Raw genomic sequence first — 14250 nt, forward strand, 5'->3', positions numbered from 1 at the left:
ATTCTTAGTATTTCAGTGTTCTTTTTGGGTACAAGGACGGGATTCGCGATCCAATCGGTATGGATAACTTCCATTACAAAACCTGCTTCTAGTAACTTTGCTAGTTCCATTCCTATGGCGCGGCGCTTCTTATCTCCAAAGCGTCGCATAGCTTGCTTCACTGGTTTGGCCCCCGGATTTATGTTGAGGTAGTGCTCGGCGAGTTCCCTAGGTACTCCGGACATGTCAGAAGGTTGCCATGCGAAGATATCCATGTTAGCGCGGAGGAACTCGACGAGCGCGCTTTCCTATTTGGGGTCCATGTTGGCTCCGTGAAACACCTGCTTGGAAGAGTCACCTGGAATGAGGTCATGCTTCTTGGTTTCTATCGCGGGCTTGAAGGAGGTTTTCTGCTCGGAGATCTGCTTCTTGGTGGTCTGCATCTCAGTCGGATCCACCGCGGCTCTGTAGCCTTTCAGCTCTTCTCCGGATATCACAGACTCTGCGAAGGCGGCTTCGCCTAACTCGCACTCATGAGCCTTTTTGTAGTCTCCGGATACGGTAATCATACCTTTAGGACCCGGAATCTTGAGCTTGTTGTAGATGTAGCACGCTCTTGCGTGGAACTTGTGGTAGGTGGGCCTGCCGAAGATGACGTGGTAGGAGCTCTTGAAGGGCACAACTTCAAACGTGATCTTCTCTTCGCGGAAATTATGAACATCGCCAAAAGCCACGGGAAGTGTGATGCTGCCGAGGGAGTTTGCCTTCTTACCCGGAACCACACCATGAAACTCAGTGGTGCTGTGTTTGAGTTGTTCCTTGGTGAGGTTCATCCGCTCTAGAGTCTCCAGGTACATGATGTTCAAGCTGGCTCCGCCATCCATGAGGCACTTGGAGAAGTCATACCCGTCTTTGAAATTTCCAGATCCAAGGCGGAATCTTCCTTGGGAAGCTCCTGCGTCTTAGATCGGATCTTCGCGACAGCGTCCAGCTCTGCGGCGGTCGCGTCTGCGTTACTTACCAGCGGGTTTCCGTCGGAATCGACGGTTTCCCCGATGAAGATGTGTATGCCGCCAATTGGGACGATGGAGAGCTTGACGGGGTTTGTCCTAGCCGGAATCCAGCACTCATCCGGAGGGACGATCGGCAGATTCCCGGCGTAAAGGACGCGTCCCACAGCGATGGTGTCGTCGTAGCTTCCCATGGCGGAACCCTCCCGGTTCCGGCCTCCAGACGCCACAGGCCCCACGGTGGGCGCCAACTGTCGTTGCCTAATCGACGGTACCTCGGAGGAGGGATCCTCACGAGGGGGAGAAGAAGTAGGGGCCATAGGGCGGAGTGCTCTCGGGACGGTGGTACGCGAGTTACCCAGCTTCAGAACACCTGCACGATGACAGGGCCTACTGCTGCTTGTCTGGAATTATCTGGGCGCTTTCGCGTTGTTACAATGAGTTGTGGTTGTTGCCTCTAGGGCTCCCGGGATCCGGCTTATAAAGGCGCACGGATCTAGGGTTTACATGGAGAGTCCTAGCCGGATTACAGACAGCCTAGCTACGGTACAATATCTTGCCGTGCACGTCACGGATCCGCCTTCCATACACGTCGTACTGGATCCGGGTTCCTCATGGGCCTCCATGGATCCGGGTTACTCCTAAGGTCGGTACGGATCCGGCCTGCTGATCCTGGGCTGGACTTCTTCCTTCATGATCAACAGCAACTGGGCCGCCCGATGGGCCACATGCCTCATCACCGTCTGTGGGCCACCCGGGCTTGCCGGATCTAGGCACTGTCGATGGTACACCCATGAAGTATACCCACAACACTGAGATCGTTGAGTACAAGCTAATAAACCTACGCCTGAAGTTTCTATGATGTTATCCCTGTAAAAGAATAGGTAACCTGTAACTTTTTAGATTGAATATTCCGCAACTATGTGCCATGAAAGAATGCAATCTTAGTAAAAAAAAGGAGGAACGCTGGTTGCATAACTCATAGCTGACAGGATAAAAGATACTGAATCTTTTTTTTTAACATGAAAAGATACTTAATCTGAACTTCAGTTGCTGTGTTAGTTGAGAAGTGTGAATTACTTTTTTTTTAACTTTCTGTGAGAAGTATGGATTCCATTACTTCTCTTTGCATTTTTTTATTGTAGACTCCATTATTTTGTGTGTACCTTTGTAGGTTTTGTTTGTTGTCAATCGAGAAGAAATCATTCTCTTAGATTGAAATAATCCATGTATCTCTGAAACCAACTTTGCTTGCCTTCTGACTCACCAAGTCTGATTTGCAACCAACTGATGTATTTTTTCATGAATGGCAAAGAAAAGCTACTGAATTGCCCATTCATACTTTCCTTTAGAAACGATTTAACATATACATGTAAGCACGAAACTGGTAGGATTCTCTGGTGCAAATGTGGAATTTCTGTTATAGTATCTCTCCTGATTTGTGCAAGCCATTTGCTTCATTTGACATGTGCTTTTCCTCCACGTAACCCGGTAATCACCGGCAGATTGCGCCTCCCCTCCATGCGCCGAGGACACACATGTTGCCGCCCTCACCGCTCCTGAACTGCGGCAGTTCACCAGGTCATGTTCTTTCCTGTGTTCACGAAAAGGTTAAACGAATGCTACCTTAATAAATTCATGGTTCTTAATATGTATGGTAAATTCATGATCCTAGCATGTAGTATGTATCCATAAAAAGTGATCACATGTATGTAGGCACCTTCATATCGTACTGTTGTATCAACAAAATGTGGGTCTCTCTTGTTCTTGTATTCTTCATTACTCTTCACCGGTGCTCACCATGATTCAATTTGAGGAGAATTGAGTAGTCCTTAGGCTGATGAAATTAGTGTTCTGTTCTATGCATATATGCAGTTGTAGCAATTAGCTGCAGCAACTTATTTTCTTTATGCGTCCAGAGGTGTTAAAAAAAAACTGATTGATGTAGTGCCTAACAATACTTTTGTTAGTACTGGACAACTAAAGTAATGAGTGAGTGAAAAGGTTAATCAGAGAAGTACAGTTGGAAAGCACTTGAAATCAAACTATGCACATGCAGGTTCCCATTTGAAAAACTTGCTGAAACTTTCAGGTTGCCGGACGAGCTACAGTACGCAATATGACAGTACGCCTCCTTTGGCTCTGGTGGGAGCAGAGAAATAAATAAAAGAAACCATGCTGAACCCCTGTTGTTAGCGAAACTGAAATGTAGTAGTGGCGAACCATGATGAACTCCTTTCAGTGCGACAATGTTGCACAATGTTCGCCCAGGCCTGGACACGCGTGCATCCATGGTGCTTGTAGTAGTGTTCTTTCCAAGATAATGAGCACAAGGAGATAGCAGAATCAAGCAAATAGCCAATGCCTGAAGTTTATATAATCTCTTTTTGACATGGAAGTTTCTGTAATCTCGATGCTATGCTGATCAGTTGGTGGGATCAAGGACATGGCCGGCGAAGACGATCACCCCTGACCGCTCCTCCATGATGAAGAAACTGAACGGATGGTCAACGACGAACTGGACCGGTGGCACTCGCTGCCTTGCAGTAGTATCAAATAGCCCAATTGTGACCGCAGCCGCCTCAGTCCCGTCTTCGTCCACCTTGACGACTGCTTTGTGCAGAAGCTTGCTCAGGAATGTGCCGCTTTCCTTCTCGAAAATGCCCTGCAGGTCGGCCGACACTGACGAGAATGGCAGCGAGAGCCCCAGCTGACGGAGGTCACCGACAAGGTCCCGCTCGAAGCTTATCTCAAATTTGGGCAGCATAACCCTGACGGTCGTAGCCGCCGCCTTGGTCAGGACATTGTACAGGTAGTCTGGCTTGGCGGTGATCGCGTCCACCATCTTGGCGATCCCCTGGCGCTCGTGCGGGAGGAAGAGGTACATGGAGTACTGTGTGTCGTCCGCGTCAGGCGAAGCCACGCCAGCTGCGCCGCCTCGGCCATGCTTGTGTACGTCGTCTCGGCCGTGCTCGTAGGGGAGCTTGAGCACCTTGAACCCGTCGACGCACGAGGCGTACTGCGCGCTGTACATGGTCCGGGACATGAACTGTACTTCGACACGGCTGCCGTCGAGCCGGTGGAACGTGCTGGGCCGCGTGCGGCGCGGTTCGAACGGAACGTCCCACTTGGCCTTGAAGTAGACCGCGTTGGCGAGCACGAGGTCGGTGCCGGCGGCGAAGTCGTCGGCGGAGATAATGGAGTCGATTAGGTTGTTCGTGGCCTTCTTTACCCAACTGTTGATCGCCTTGGCTACTTCCTCCGGCTTCAGAAATCACCATGAATTTTGTTGTCAGAGATTGACAGTTGAATCTCAATTCTTGAACATGAACAAACAAACAGACAGATCTACCATCAGACCTCGCTGGCGAAGCTCACGGTGCGGGCCTCGGACTTGTAGGACTGAACCGCGACGTCCCGGAACGCCGTCTTGAGCCCGCCGCGCGAGGCGTCGATCCAGATACCGCCGCTGAAGAGGACGCGCGGCCCTCCGGAATCCGCTCGATCGCCCAGGACGCGATGGACGATGAGGCGCCCGCAATCGGCGAGGCCCGCCGCTGACGGCGCCCCGAGGAAGGCGAGCAGCTGGTTGAGAGTCGCGCCGCGCGCCCCCGCGGCCAGGAGCGCCAGCGCCGCGTGGATGGACACCGGGGACAAGGCGACATTTCCCTTGGTGGCGTTGCCGCCTGCCGGCGCGAGGTGCTTGGCGAGGCGGAGCGCGAAGGATGTCTGCCCGTCGCGGATTGCGGCGACCATAGCTGGGCCTGGGCCTGGGCCTGGGCCTGGGTGCGGTGCGGGGCGGAGATCCGTGACGCGTGCCAGTATCTCATGGAGTTCGGCACTGTACCACAGCGTCGCGGCGACGGCGAACGCGAGAAGGAGTGGGAGGCACACGAGCTTCGGCGACGGATTTGGCAGACGAGGGGACGGCATCGGCGGCGGCGGCAGGTGATCACTGTGTTGGGGCACGGTGGCACAACCACCATTTACAATGCTGGCGTGAAAATTAGATAATTTGAGCCAATAGATATAGGGGGAAAACAAACGCAATCACACGTACAAATGACACAAGACACAGGGAATTACGTGCAAAACCTCCTCAACTTAAGGAGGGAAAAAACACGAAAATGAACCAACCGATCTAAGCAAGCTTCACTATGAGCAACATGAGTACATAATCTTCTCTAGAACATCTAGAGATTACAACATATTTCTCCTCGTTGCCCACCAGCAACAACAGCATTAACCACAAGAGACAAGATACAAGATATCATAGATTTTATCTTTTTCGGTAATCAGTAAATTGCTCTTAAACCGCATATCCAATTAGAAAAAAAAAACTTGACAGGCAAGAAGACATATGAGTTTCCAACATACTGACCCAAAAAAGCTTAATCGGACATCGTTTGCCTGCCCAAACAGTTCATTTCCCAAAACTACTCTATGTTGAAACTGCAGCAATCCAAACTGACTTCACCGTTGTCAAATCTGATTCTCCTCTGACCCAAATCTCAAACCAACTATTCAGATCGAAGTACTAATAGGAACGAGCTCACTAAGTTTGGAGCCGATCCAAGAAAGTTTGAGGCTCCAAACACCAGCTTGAAGACGGATCGGTCAGATCTCAGAAATCATCTTTCATTCTTCCTCTCTTCTCACTTGGTTGTGGTGTTCTAGTGTGTTAATCACTCTCTCATAGCAGCAGCCTTCTAACTTGCTCTTGCTCTCACAGTTACACCCACCAAGAGTGGCTAGGGTTTTCTCCTTATCTACCTCAGAAGGAGGCAGCACAACCATTGGATGCGAACATCGATCAATGGTTGATATGTGTTGGAATTTCTGGGCTGATGTTGGGATGCCAACACACCTCCACGTGGAGGGACATGGACCAACAAACTCCCCCTCCCGACATCATGGAGAGTCTCACTACCTACTGGCAGTCATGCAGGCGAGCTGACGGCATACTATACCTCGAGTTTTCCTCTTGACACCACCTTGGTCAACATATCATCCACATTGTCATATGTGTGCATCTTCTCAATCTGCATTTTCTTGGAATTCGGCATATTTCGAATCCAATGATAGCGTACCTCAATATGCTTCGACATTGAATGAAAACTTGCATTCTTGCATAGGTGAATGGCACTTTAGTTGTCACAAAACAGCACATAGTTGTCTTGCTTAAACCCAAGCTCACAAGCCAATCGTTTCAGGCACAATAGATCCTTGCTAGCCTCTGTTACTGCGATGCTTCAATTGTGTTCAATGCCACACACTTTTGCAACCTGCTTTGCCATGTCACTGCTCCCCTGAATGGGTAACCAAATAGCTCAAAGTGGACTTTGTACCATCAATATCTCCAGCCAAGTCTGAATCTGAATAAGCAATCAGCTCTGGCTCTTTAGCACCAAAATAAATTTGCATATTTGTAGTGCTACGAAGATATCTCATGATCCACTTCACGCCTTCCCAATGTGTCTTCCTGGATTGGACATAAATCTGCTCACAGTACTAAACGTTTGAGCAATGTCTGGCCGTGTGCACACCATAGCATACATCAAACTCCCAACCGCTGAAGCATAAGGAACATTATGCATTTCGTTTTCAATCTTCTCGGTGGAGGGACATTGCTTTTTGCTCAACTTAAAGTGAGCTGCTAGTAGACAATTTACTTCTCTTGTCTTGTTCATTTTGAACTTGCGAAGTACTTTCTCAATGTATTTCTCCCGAGACAAGTACAACTTTTTGGATTTTCTATCTCTCTCAATTCTCATGCCTAGAATACACTTTGTTGGACCCAAATCTTTCATATCAAAACTTTTGCTTAACTCGTTCTATAGTCTAGCAATCCTTGAGACATTCTTGCCAACAATCAAGATATCATCAACATAGAGCAACAACATGATAAAATCATCACCTGAGAACCTCTGGATAAATACACAATGGTCTGAGATACACCTCTTGTAGCCTTGCTCCCCCATGACAGATTCAAACTTCATGTACCATTGTCTTGGTGCTTGTTTCGGGCCGTAGAGACTTTTCTTCAGCTTGCACACATAGTCTTCTTTGCCTTTAACAAGAAACCCCCTAGGCTGCTTCATGTAGATTTCTTCCTCCAACTCTCCATGTAGGAAGGCTGTCTTCAGATCCATTTGCTCAACATCCAAGTTGAGACTTGCCGCCATGCCAAGGATCATTCTAATAGATGTTATCTTCACCACCGGAGAAAATATTCATCAAAGTCAATACATTTTCTCAGGCTGAATCCTTTCACAACTAGCCTAGCCTTGTACCTTGGACATGGCGTGTGATCTTCTCGCTTGATTCTGTGGACCCACTTGTTCTTTAGAACTTTCTTGCCCTTAGGCAACTTCACTAGCTCATAAGTATGATTTATATGCAACTAATCCATCTCTTCTTGCATAGCCTTACTCCATTCCTTCTTGTTCTCATTTTTCATTGCCTCTCAAAAGCACTCAGGTTCTGAACCATCAGACAATAACACCACGTACTAATTTGATGCGTACCTAGTGGAAGGAACACGGCCTCTGCTGGACCGTCTGAGTGAATCTACTGGTGGACTATCTGGTGATGGTGCTTCCTGCTGATCATGATCATTTTCTTCAGCATTTTCATACTCTTGCTCCTAGGGAGCATCTTCAACACCTACACCACTATGTGCATCCTCTTGCACATCTTTTGCATCATCCTCTTCAGCTTCTTGGTGATCTGAATCTGCAGGACCGGGGTCAGAATCATTTCTATCTTGCTGTCTTTGAGGAGGAACACCCACCGGAATTGACTCCGGAACTTTCTCCTTTCTCTTCACAATATCCTCAATTGTTTGGTTTTCAACAAACACAACATCACGGCTTCTCACAACCTTTATTGCTATTGGATCTAACAACTTGTAGCCGAACTGATCACCTCCATAGCTAAGAAGTATGCATTGTCGTGTCTTTGAATCAAGATTTGATCTTTCATCTTGAGGGATATGAACAAAGGCCTCACACCCAAAAACCTTCAGGTGCTCATTTGAGACTTCCTTGTCATAAAAGACCATGTTTGGAACATCTCCTTGCAATGGATAATTTGGTGAGAGATTGATAAGATAAACTATAGTCGACCAAACTTGACCCCAATAATGTTTCGGCAACTTTGCACTTGACAACAAGCATCTAACTCTCTCCACAATTGTCATGTTCATCCTCTGAGCAGGACCATTTAGACGTGGTGTCTTTGGAGCAGTAAATTGGTGCCTAATTCCCTGCTCCTTGCAATAGGCATCAAATGGGCTAATATACCCTCTCCCATTATCAGTGTGAATGCACTTGATCTTCTTCTCAGTTTGACATGGAATTGCTTGAATACGCTTAGTACTTGATGTTTGGCCTTCAATACATAGATGCAAACATTTCTAGAAAAATTATCATAAATGTGACAAAGTACTTTGCTCCACCCATTGACCTCACCGACATTCTACAAATGTCGGAATGTACCAAGTCCAACACCTTGGGCTTCTTGTGAGGAGGTTGACTCTTGAATGCAACTCTGTGTTGCTTCCCGGCTAGACAATCTGAACATTTCTTGATGTGACCTCCATTCACACATTTTAGCAAATCTTTCTTCACTAGCACTGTCATTCTCTTCTCACTCATGTGCCCAAGTCTCTTGTGCCACAAAGCACAAGCATCTTCTTTCTGCAACGCATTGACACAAGCAGCAGAAAGCTTAGCGTGAACATGATAGAGAACTAAAACCATGCTACCTTTAGCAACAATTAGATTTCCTTTGGTGAGCTTGTACTATGCATTTCCAAATACTTTGGTGCCTTTGTTGTGGTGAGATCCATACATATGACATGCTGCTTAATTTTCTTGCATGCGTGCAAGTTAAGCATTTCTAGTTGATCGAGAGGGAGAAAGTCCCTTGGCGTGAGAATAAAATAAAATGATAAGCCTGCCAGGTTTCTTTACCAGTTTGTTACCTAGCTAACAATGGTTTCCGTTATTCTAAAAAGAAACAGTGGTTTTTTGTTTTGAAAAAAATGAAATCCAGCAAACTGCTTGACCTGCGGCAGGATATGCTAAAGATGAATTTTGGATCTAATCACCCCGTCGATACATTCAGAGCATCTCCATTTTCCATTTCTACATCAAACCGTGCGCTCGTTGTCCGCCAGCAATGGTTGCATTGCGAAGCTCTAGATATCGTTTACTGGTTCGTTCCCCATGCGTGGTGGCAAGCCGCAGGTGTGCCTCCGGGTTGGCAGGTGTGGCTGATTTACTGGTGCGAATAACATGCAGTTATCATGATTTACTATCACACTAGAAGCAGGATCTACTTTCCGTACAGGTTGAACATGAAGCAGATGGGAACAAAAATAAGCATTGCCAACTTTCTTCAGCACCAAACTAGGCACGAGACAGCCGAGGCTTTCATTTTTCATTGACTTCTTTCTTTCTGATACAAAGTAACCTCCATCCTTTCCGATTCCCATTTACACAAATAGACAGTTGAAGCTCGACAACAGACTGCATCTGCTTCCCCCCAGCTTATTGAACACTAAATGACTTTGAATACATAAACATGATTAAGATATCAACGAATGGATTTACTCTGGATTTGCCTATACACTATGATAACTTTGGCTAACTAACCTCCTTGCAACAAGTACAGTATTCTTGATATAATGTATGTAAAGCCGGTATTGCTGTCCTATAACAACACTGGGTGATCCCTCTTGCAACAACCCCTGCCTTTCCATTGGAGGTTACTGACCTGCAGGGTTATCCATGTCAACAGAAGAATCTGCTGTTCACTCCAGCTCTGTACAGCTGCAAGCGCCCGGGGCCAGAAGCATGGAGCTTGACCTCGGTGCGCGGCGGCACGAAGAAAACATTCCCTTCCTTTGCTTTTCCTTCACCAGACATGCCATCGGCCTGGATCTCGCCTTCGCCAGTCATGACAAGGAAGATGGACGGGCCGGGCACCGGCGACATTGTAACCGACTCGCCTTGAGGTAGCAAGTAACGATCGACTTCAAACTCATCGAACGGGGGTGTGTAACGAGTTACATAAGGCTGTACAGAAACTCCTCGTAAAATTTCTGGGAACATCTGCATGGACAAGATTAAATGTTTATTACATTGGGAAATAGAGAAGGTGTTTCGGAGAACAATCATCATGTGCTCATTGGGTATTCTAACTAAAGTTTGTCAATTTTAGCAAACTCCAAATGTTTTAAATATCAATTCTTATTGTTAAACCTTGTTGTGAACAAACGATTTTGGCACTAGTAATATCACCAAGTACAGTTAACCTATAGCGAAAGAGCAGTACTGACTAGTTGTTAATAGATGTTGCTGAGCTGCATGCTAACAAAATGAGCACACCATGCCAAATAAAGAAACTGAATGCCAACAGATTGAGATTCCAAACAGGACACTAATGGTACAAATCAAAGAAGAGAGAAAAACGAACCTGCTTGTATGTCAGCATGGAGCAAAGAGTTTGGACATCTTTGTACTTGGGAGTCAGACCAGCACGAATGACATTATCTGAGGTGGCCATACACTCAACACACTCTCCCGACAGATATGCATGTGGTTCGTTGGCACCAATGTAAAGTGCTTCACCAGGGCTGAGCTTAACATAGTTAAAGAAAAATGCAGATAAAACACCAACATCTCCTGGGTACTTCTGCTCCAGTGATAATATTAGTTGCTCCTTCTCTGTAAAGCTTCTAGTCTGAATGGGAGAAGACATGAATGCAAACTGTTAGATTACAAAACAGATTTGCAAAAACATATAGGAATTAATCGTCAAACAAGCAATAGATGCATAAGTATATTCCACATGGTATGATCCTGACTCATAAGACAGCACAATGATAGTGGCAGAAAATAAATCAATGACCTATGGACAAAAGAACAAAGACAACAATTACACAAAGGGATCTTATGCTTACACTACCTTTCAGATTATCTGCTGGCTCTACATATGCAATATAACATTTCATAGATACTATTCAGATTAAGAAAATTCCTTAACAGGGTAAGAACCTGCGCAAGATTTAGTACCTCAATGGGAACTTACACAAACTAATTTCTACTGAATACTTGGGACTTGCATTACCAACATGATGTTGGCTGCCCACTACACTGCAACAGAATAATTAGTTTTAGCAAGCAGTGATATCACTTTGGTGGCTACAATTCAACCATAGTTACTACCCAGTTGGATCAATTGACTCATGTTTTACTGAATCTTAACATCCATCACCTTCCAAAGTACCTACCCAACTTTATACTCCCTAAATCTTTTGCAGCAATAAATGGTGCTTCGGTGTATAGGAGTTCCACATGTAGGATCTTAGAACCATGAACTACACTACTATGTACTATGTAGTTAAAGCACTTCTACTTCAATAAACATTGATACTCCCGCATTCCTTCAGTGAAATGAGATGTTACTCTGAAGCAGATCATAAAATTCGTTTTTCCTTATTTTCTAGCATAGCACATGCATTGTATAATTGTAAACAGTCTACCTTACGGACAATTGCAAATTTTAAATTCAGTCAATAAGCTATATTTATCTAAATTTATAATACTATACAGTTGGCGAGAAAACATTTTTTTGAAATAGGAACCTCACGAACTCGGAATGCATTAAAGCAATGAAGGCATTTATTAACTAATCACATTGTCCATTTCTTTGTCGGTCTCAACAATTTAGTGTATCATCTACAGCAGGATTGGCCTACATGAATCTCAGGTTGGCAACACTCAACTATGCTTTTACTATATATATATACTTTTACTTCAATCATTGTTCAGAAAGAAAATGGAAGAGCTTCAGGGTAGATACACAAACATTGACAAAGCAAATGCAGAAATAATAGAGCACTAGGAAAGGAAAAACATTGGCATCAAAACCTCACATTGAACACAAACTATAGGTAATTCAAATGAACATGAAATCTCGACATCGATAACTCAGCAAATCTTTTACCTTACTCTCCCCATCTAGGCGGCTCTTTAGTTTGGAAATCGCTTCACAAACTCCTTCTTTGCTTGTTGCCATTAGCTTAGTAAAAGCTGATTGGAGATATGACCTTACTCCAATACCTCCATCATGCTCTTTGGCAGTCATAAGCTTTGCAGCATCTTCTTTGCTAACTAACATTCGAACCTCAGGTACAGTCCTCAAAACATCCTTGAGCTCCTGGGCAACAGTACGATTAAATCAGTACATAATTCTAAAATGATTGATGCGTAGTTAGTTGCTTGCAGTTCCAAAAGCTCAGAGTTAAAGACACAGACCAGAATGTCAACAATCGAGTGTTTGCACTGTTTAAAAAACATTGCATCCTTTTTGGGTAGAACATAACCAATTCAAGACAGAATGTGAGAGTTTTATTCATAAGTCAAGACAGCTGGAATGGCTCTACAATATTTAAGCAGCCCCTAGGAAACAAAAATCCGAAGTTCACCATAACCATTTTACATGAGTCTAATAATTATCCTAACAACCTCTTATTTATCCGTCTGTTATGCAATCAAACATCTATTGCGGCATAAAATAATCAGTCAAACGCACAGGGCCACAAAATGGCTGCCACCTACCTAACCATCAAAGTTTTCCAAGCACATCGCTGGATGATATAGACAGAATGTGTTGATGGGGCCAACAACTAAGATGCCATGCCGCCGGGGGGATATCCAGATCAAGTAGCTGGCCGGCGTCACTGTTTGCTGAACAATGGACCACGGTACCTCATGATAGGCAAGTGATTTGCCAGCATGTGCGTTGTGGTCTGTTTTCAATCACTTATTCAGACAGTATTTCTAGTAACGAAACAACAGCTGCTGACATAATAAATAGAGAGACTGTGTACTATTAGAAGTCGATTCGTTGGGCTGTCATTGAGCAACTACACTATTGTATAGTTACAAATCTGAATTATAGTTTTGTAGAGTTGGTTAGCAGCCAGATCCCGGCTGCAGTTGGCATTTAGACATTAGTCAGCTCACCCCACCAACCCATCAGGAATCACGCAAGGAATCTGCTTGCCACGTCAAATAAACAATCCACCTAACGCCCAAAGCTTCCCTAAAATCGGACTAACTCGCGGCATCAGAGCTGTCCCCATTTATAATCCCTGGTCAACCGCTAAACCGAACCATTGGAAGCATCGCGTAGATGGGTCCAAATGGGAATTAATCGTGCATTCAACACTAGCACTAGCAGCGCACGATGATGTATGGCACGCACGACGTGCGCACGCACGCAAGGAAGAAACGCACGAACCTGTATGGTGACGAAGCCGCAGAGCGCGCGGAACTCGGTGACCGCGACCGCCATCTCCGGCTTGTGGTTTGCGTCGCGGTACGTGGCGGGTCGTAGCGCGTGCAGCGCCCTGGCGAGGTCCCTGTCCGGGTGCGCCTGGATGGAGAGCGGCTGCGCGACGGAGAGGACCTTGAAGAGGAACGGGAGGTCGCCGCCCCATCGCGCGGCGACGGCGCGGCCGAGGAGCGCGGCGGGGCTGCGCGCGAGCCACTCCCGGAGGGAGACCTCGTCGCCGGCGGCGCCGCCGTCGTGGGAGGCGAGCGAGGACGGGGCGGCCGGGTGGGTGCCCATCCAGAGCTCGGCGCAGGGGCGGCCGTCCGCCGTGTCGCCGGCGAGGCGCGCGACGAGGGAGGCGTCCCCGCGGCCGCCCCACTCGTAGTGCTGCACGGCGCCGCGCAGGCGCAGGACGGCCCTCGGGGGAGAGCAGGGTTCGAGCTCCGGGTCGAGGTCGCGGTCGGCGGGGAGGCGGAGGCCGAGGCCGCCCATGGCGCCTAACCCTAGGGCGAGGCCGAGCCCCATTGGCGCGGAGGATGGGGCGGTGGAGGAGGACGCCATCGCGGCGGCGAGGGCGTCGGGGTGGAGGAGGAGGGGGGTCGGTTGTGCGTGGCCGTTGGGATGGGTGGCGAGTGGGGCAGTTGTCCGGTTGGGTTTTATGGAGGGAAGGGGGGGAATGCGAACGGAAAAGCGGTGAGGGGAAAGGGGGAAGAAGAAAGGAGACGAGGAGGAGGAGGAGGAGGAAGGCGACAGGGTGAGAGGGTGAGGTGGGAACAAGTCAAGCCGAGGAGGTAGCCCTACCGGAGCGGTTTGGATCGGTTTGTGGTGCGTTGGGACAGGTTACGGCTCGCGGGTTGTGGGGCCAGCAAGTCAGCCTGTGGTTAAGTCTCCGGTGTGGCCCACATGTTAGGGC

General features: G+C 47.1%; 2 protein-coding genes across 2 annotated transcripts; both read right to left on the bottom strand.

Annotated features, from left to right (window-relative positions):
• Nucleotides 1–3023: 3023 nt before the first annotated feature.
• Nucleotides 3024–4998, bottom strand: LOC127295260 (serpin-ZXA). Its single transcript, XM_051325173.2, has 2 exons — nucleotides 4350–4998; nucleotides 3024–4254 (listed from the first exon to the last, which is right to left on the bottom strand). The coding sequence occupies exons 1-2, from the start codon at nucleotides 4920–4922 to the stop codon at nucleotides 3415–3417; spliced, it is 1413 nt and encodes a 470-aa protein (XP_051181133.1). The 5' UTR covers nucleotides 4923–4998; the 3' UTR covers nucleotides 3024–3414.
• Nucleotides 4999–9387: 4389 nt separating this feature from the next.
• On the bottom strand, nucleotides 9388–14034 carry LOC127295258 (mannose-6-phosphate isomerase 1). The gene is made up of 4 exons (XM_051325171.2): nucleotides 13305–14034; nucleotides 12006–12218; nucleotides 10473–10739; nucleotides 9388–10108 (listed from the first exon to the last, which is right to left on the bottom strand). Exons 1-4 carry the CDS (start codon nucleotides 13896–13898, stop codon nucleotides 9788–9790), a joined length of 1395 nt encoding a protein of 464 aa, XP_051181131.1. The 5' UTR covers nucleotides 13899–14034; the 3' UTR covers nucleotides 9388–9787.
• Nucleotides 14035–14250: the final 216 nt, after the last annotated feature.

The sequence above is a fragment of the Lolium perenne genome, chromosome 4 (genome assembly GCF_019359855.2).
Source record: "Lolium perenne isolate Kyuss_39 chromosome 4, Kyuss_2.0, whole genome shotgun sequence".
Classification (NCBI taxonomy): domain Eukaryota; kingdom Viridiplantae; phylum Streptophyta; class Magnoliopsida; order Poales; family Poaceae; genus Lolium; species Lolium perenne.

What these genes read in the sequence shown, in the direction of transcription:
- LOC127295260 (XM_051325173.2), bottom strand. Translation starts at nt 4,922, where the DNA reads ATGCCGTCCCCTCGTCTGCCAAATCCGTCGCCGAAGCTCGTGTGCCTC. An exon ending in CCGTGAGCTTCGCCAGCGAG is followed by an intron (nt 4,255 to 4,349) that starts GTCTGATGGTAG and finishes TGATTTCTGAAG; the next exon opens with CCGGAGGAAGTAGCCAAGGC.
- LOC127295258 (XM_051325171.2), bottom strand. Translation starts at nt 13,898, where the DNA reads ATGGCGTCCTCCTCCACCGCCCCATCCTCCGCGCCAATGGGGCTCGGC. An exon ending in GCGGCTTCGTCACCATACAG is followed by an intron (nt 12,219 to 13,304) that starts GTTCGTGCGTTT and finishes ACTGTTGCCCAG; the next exon opens with GAGCTCAAGGATGTTTTGAG. An exon ending in CCATGCTGACATACAAGCAG is followed by an intron (nt 10,109 to 10,472) that starts GTTCGTTTTTCT and finishes TTGTCCATGCAG; the next exon opens with ATGTTCCCAGAAATTTTACG.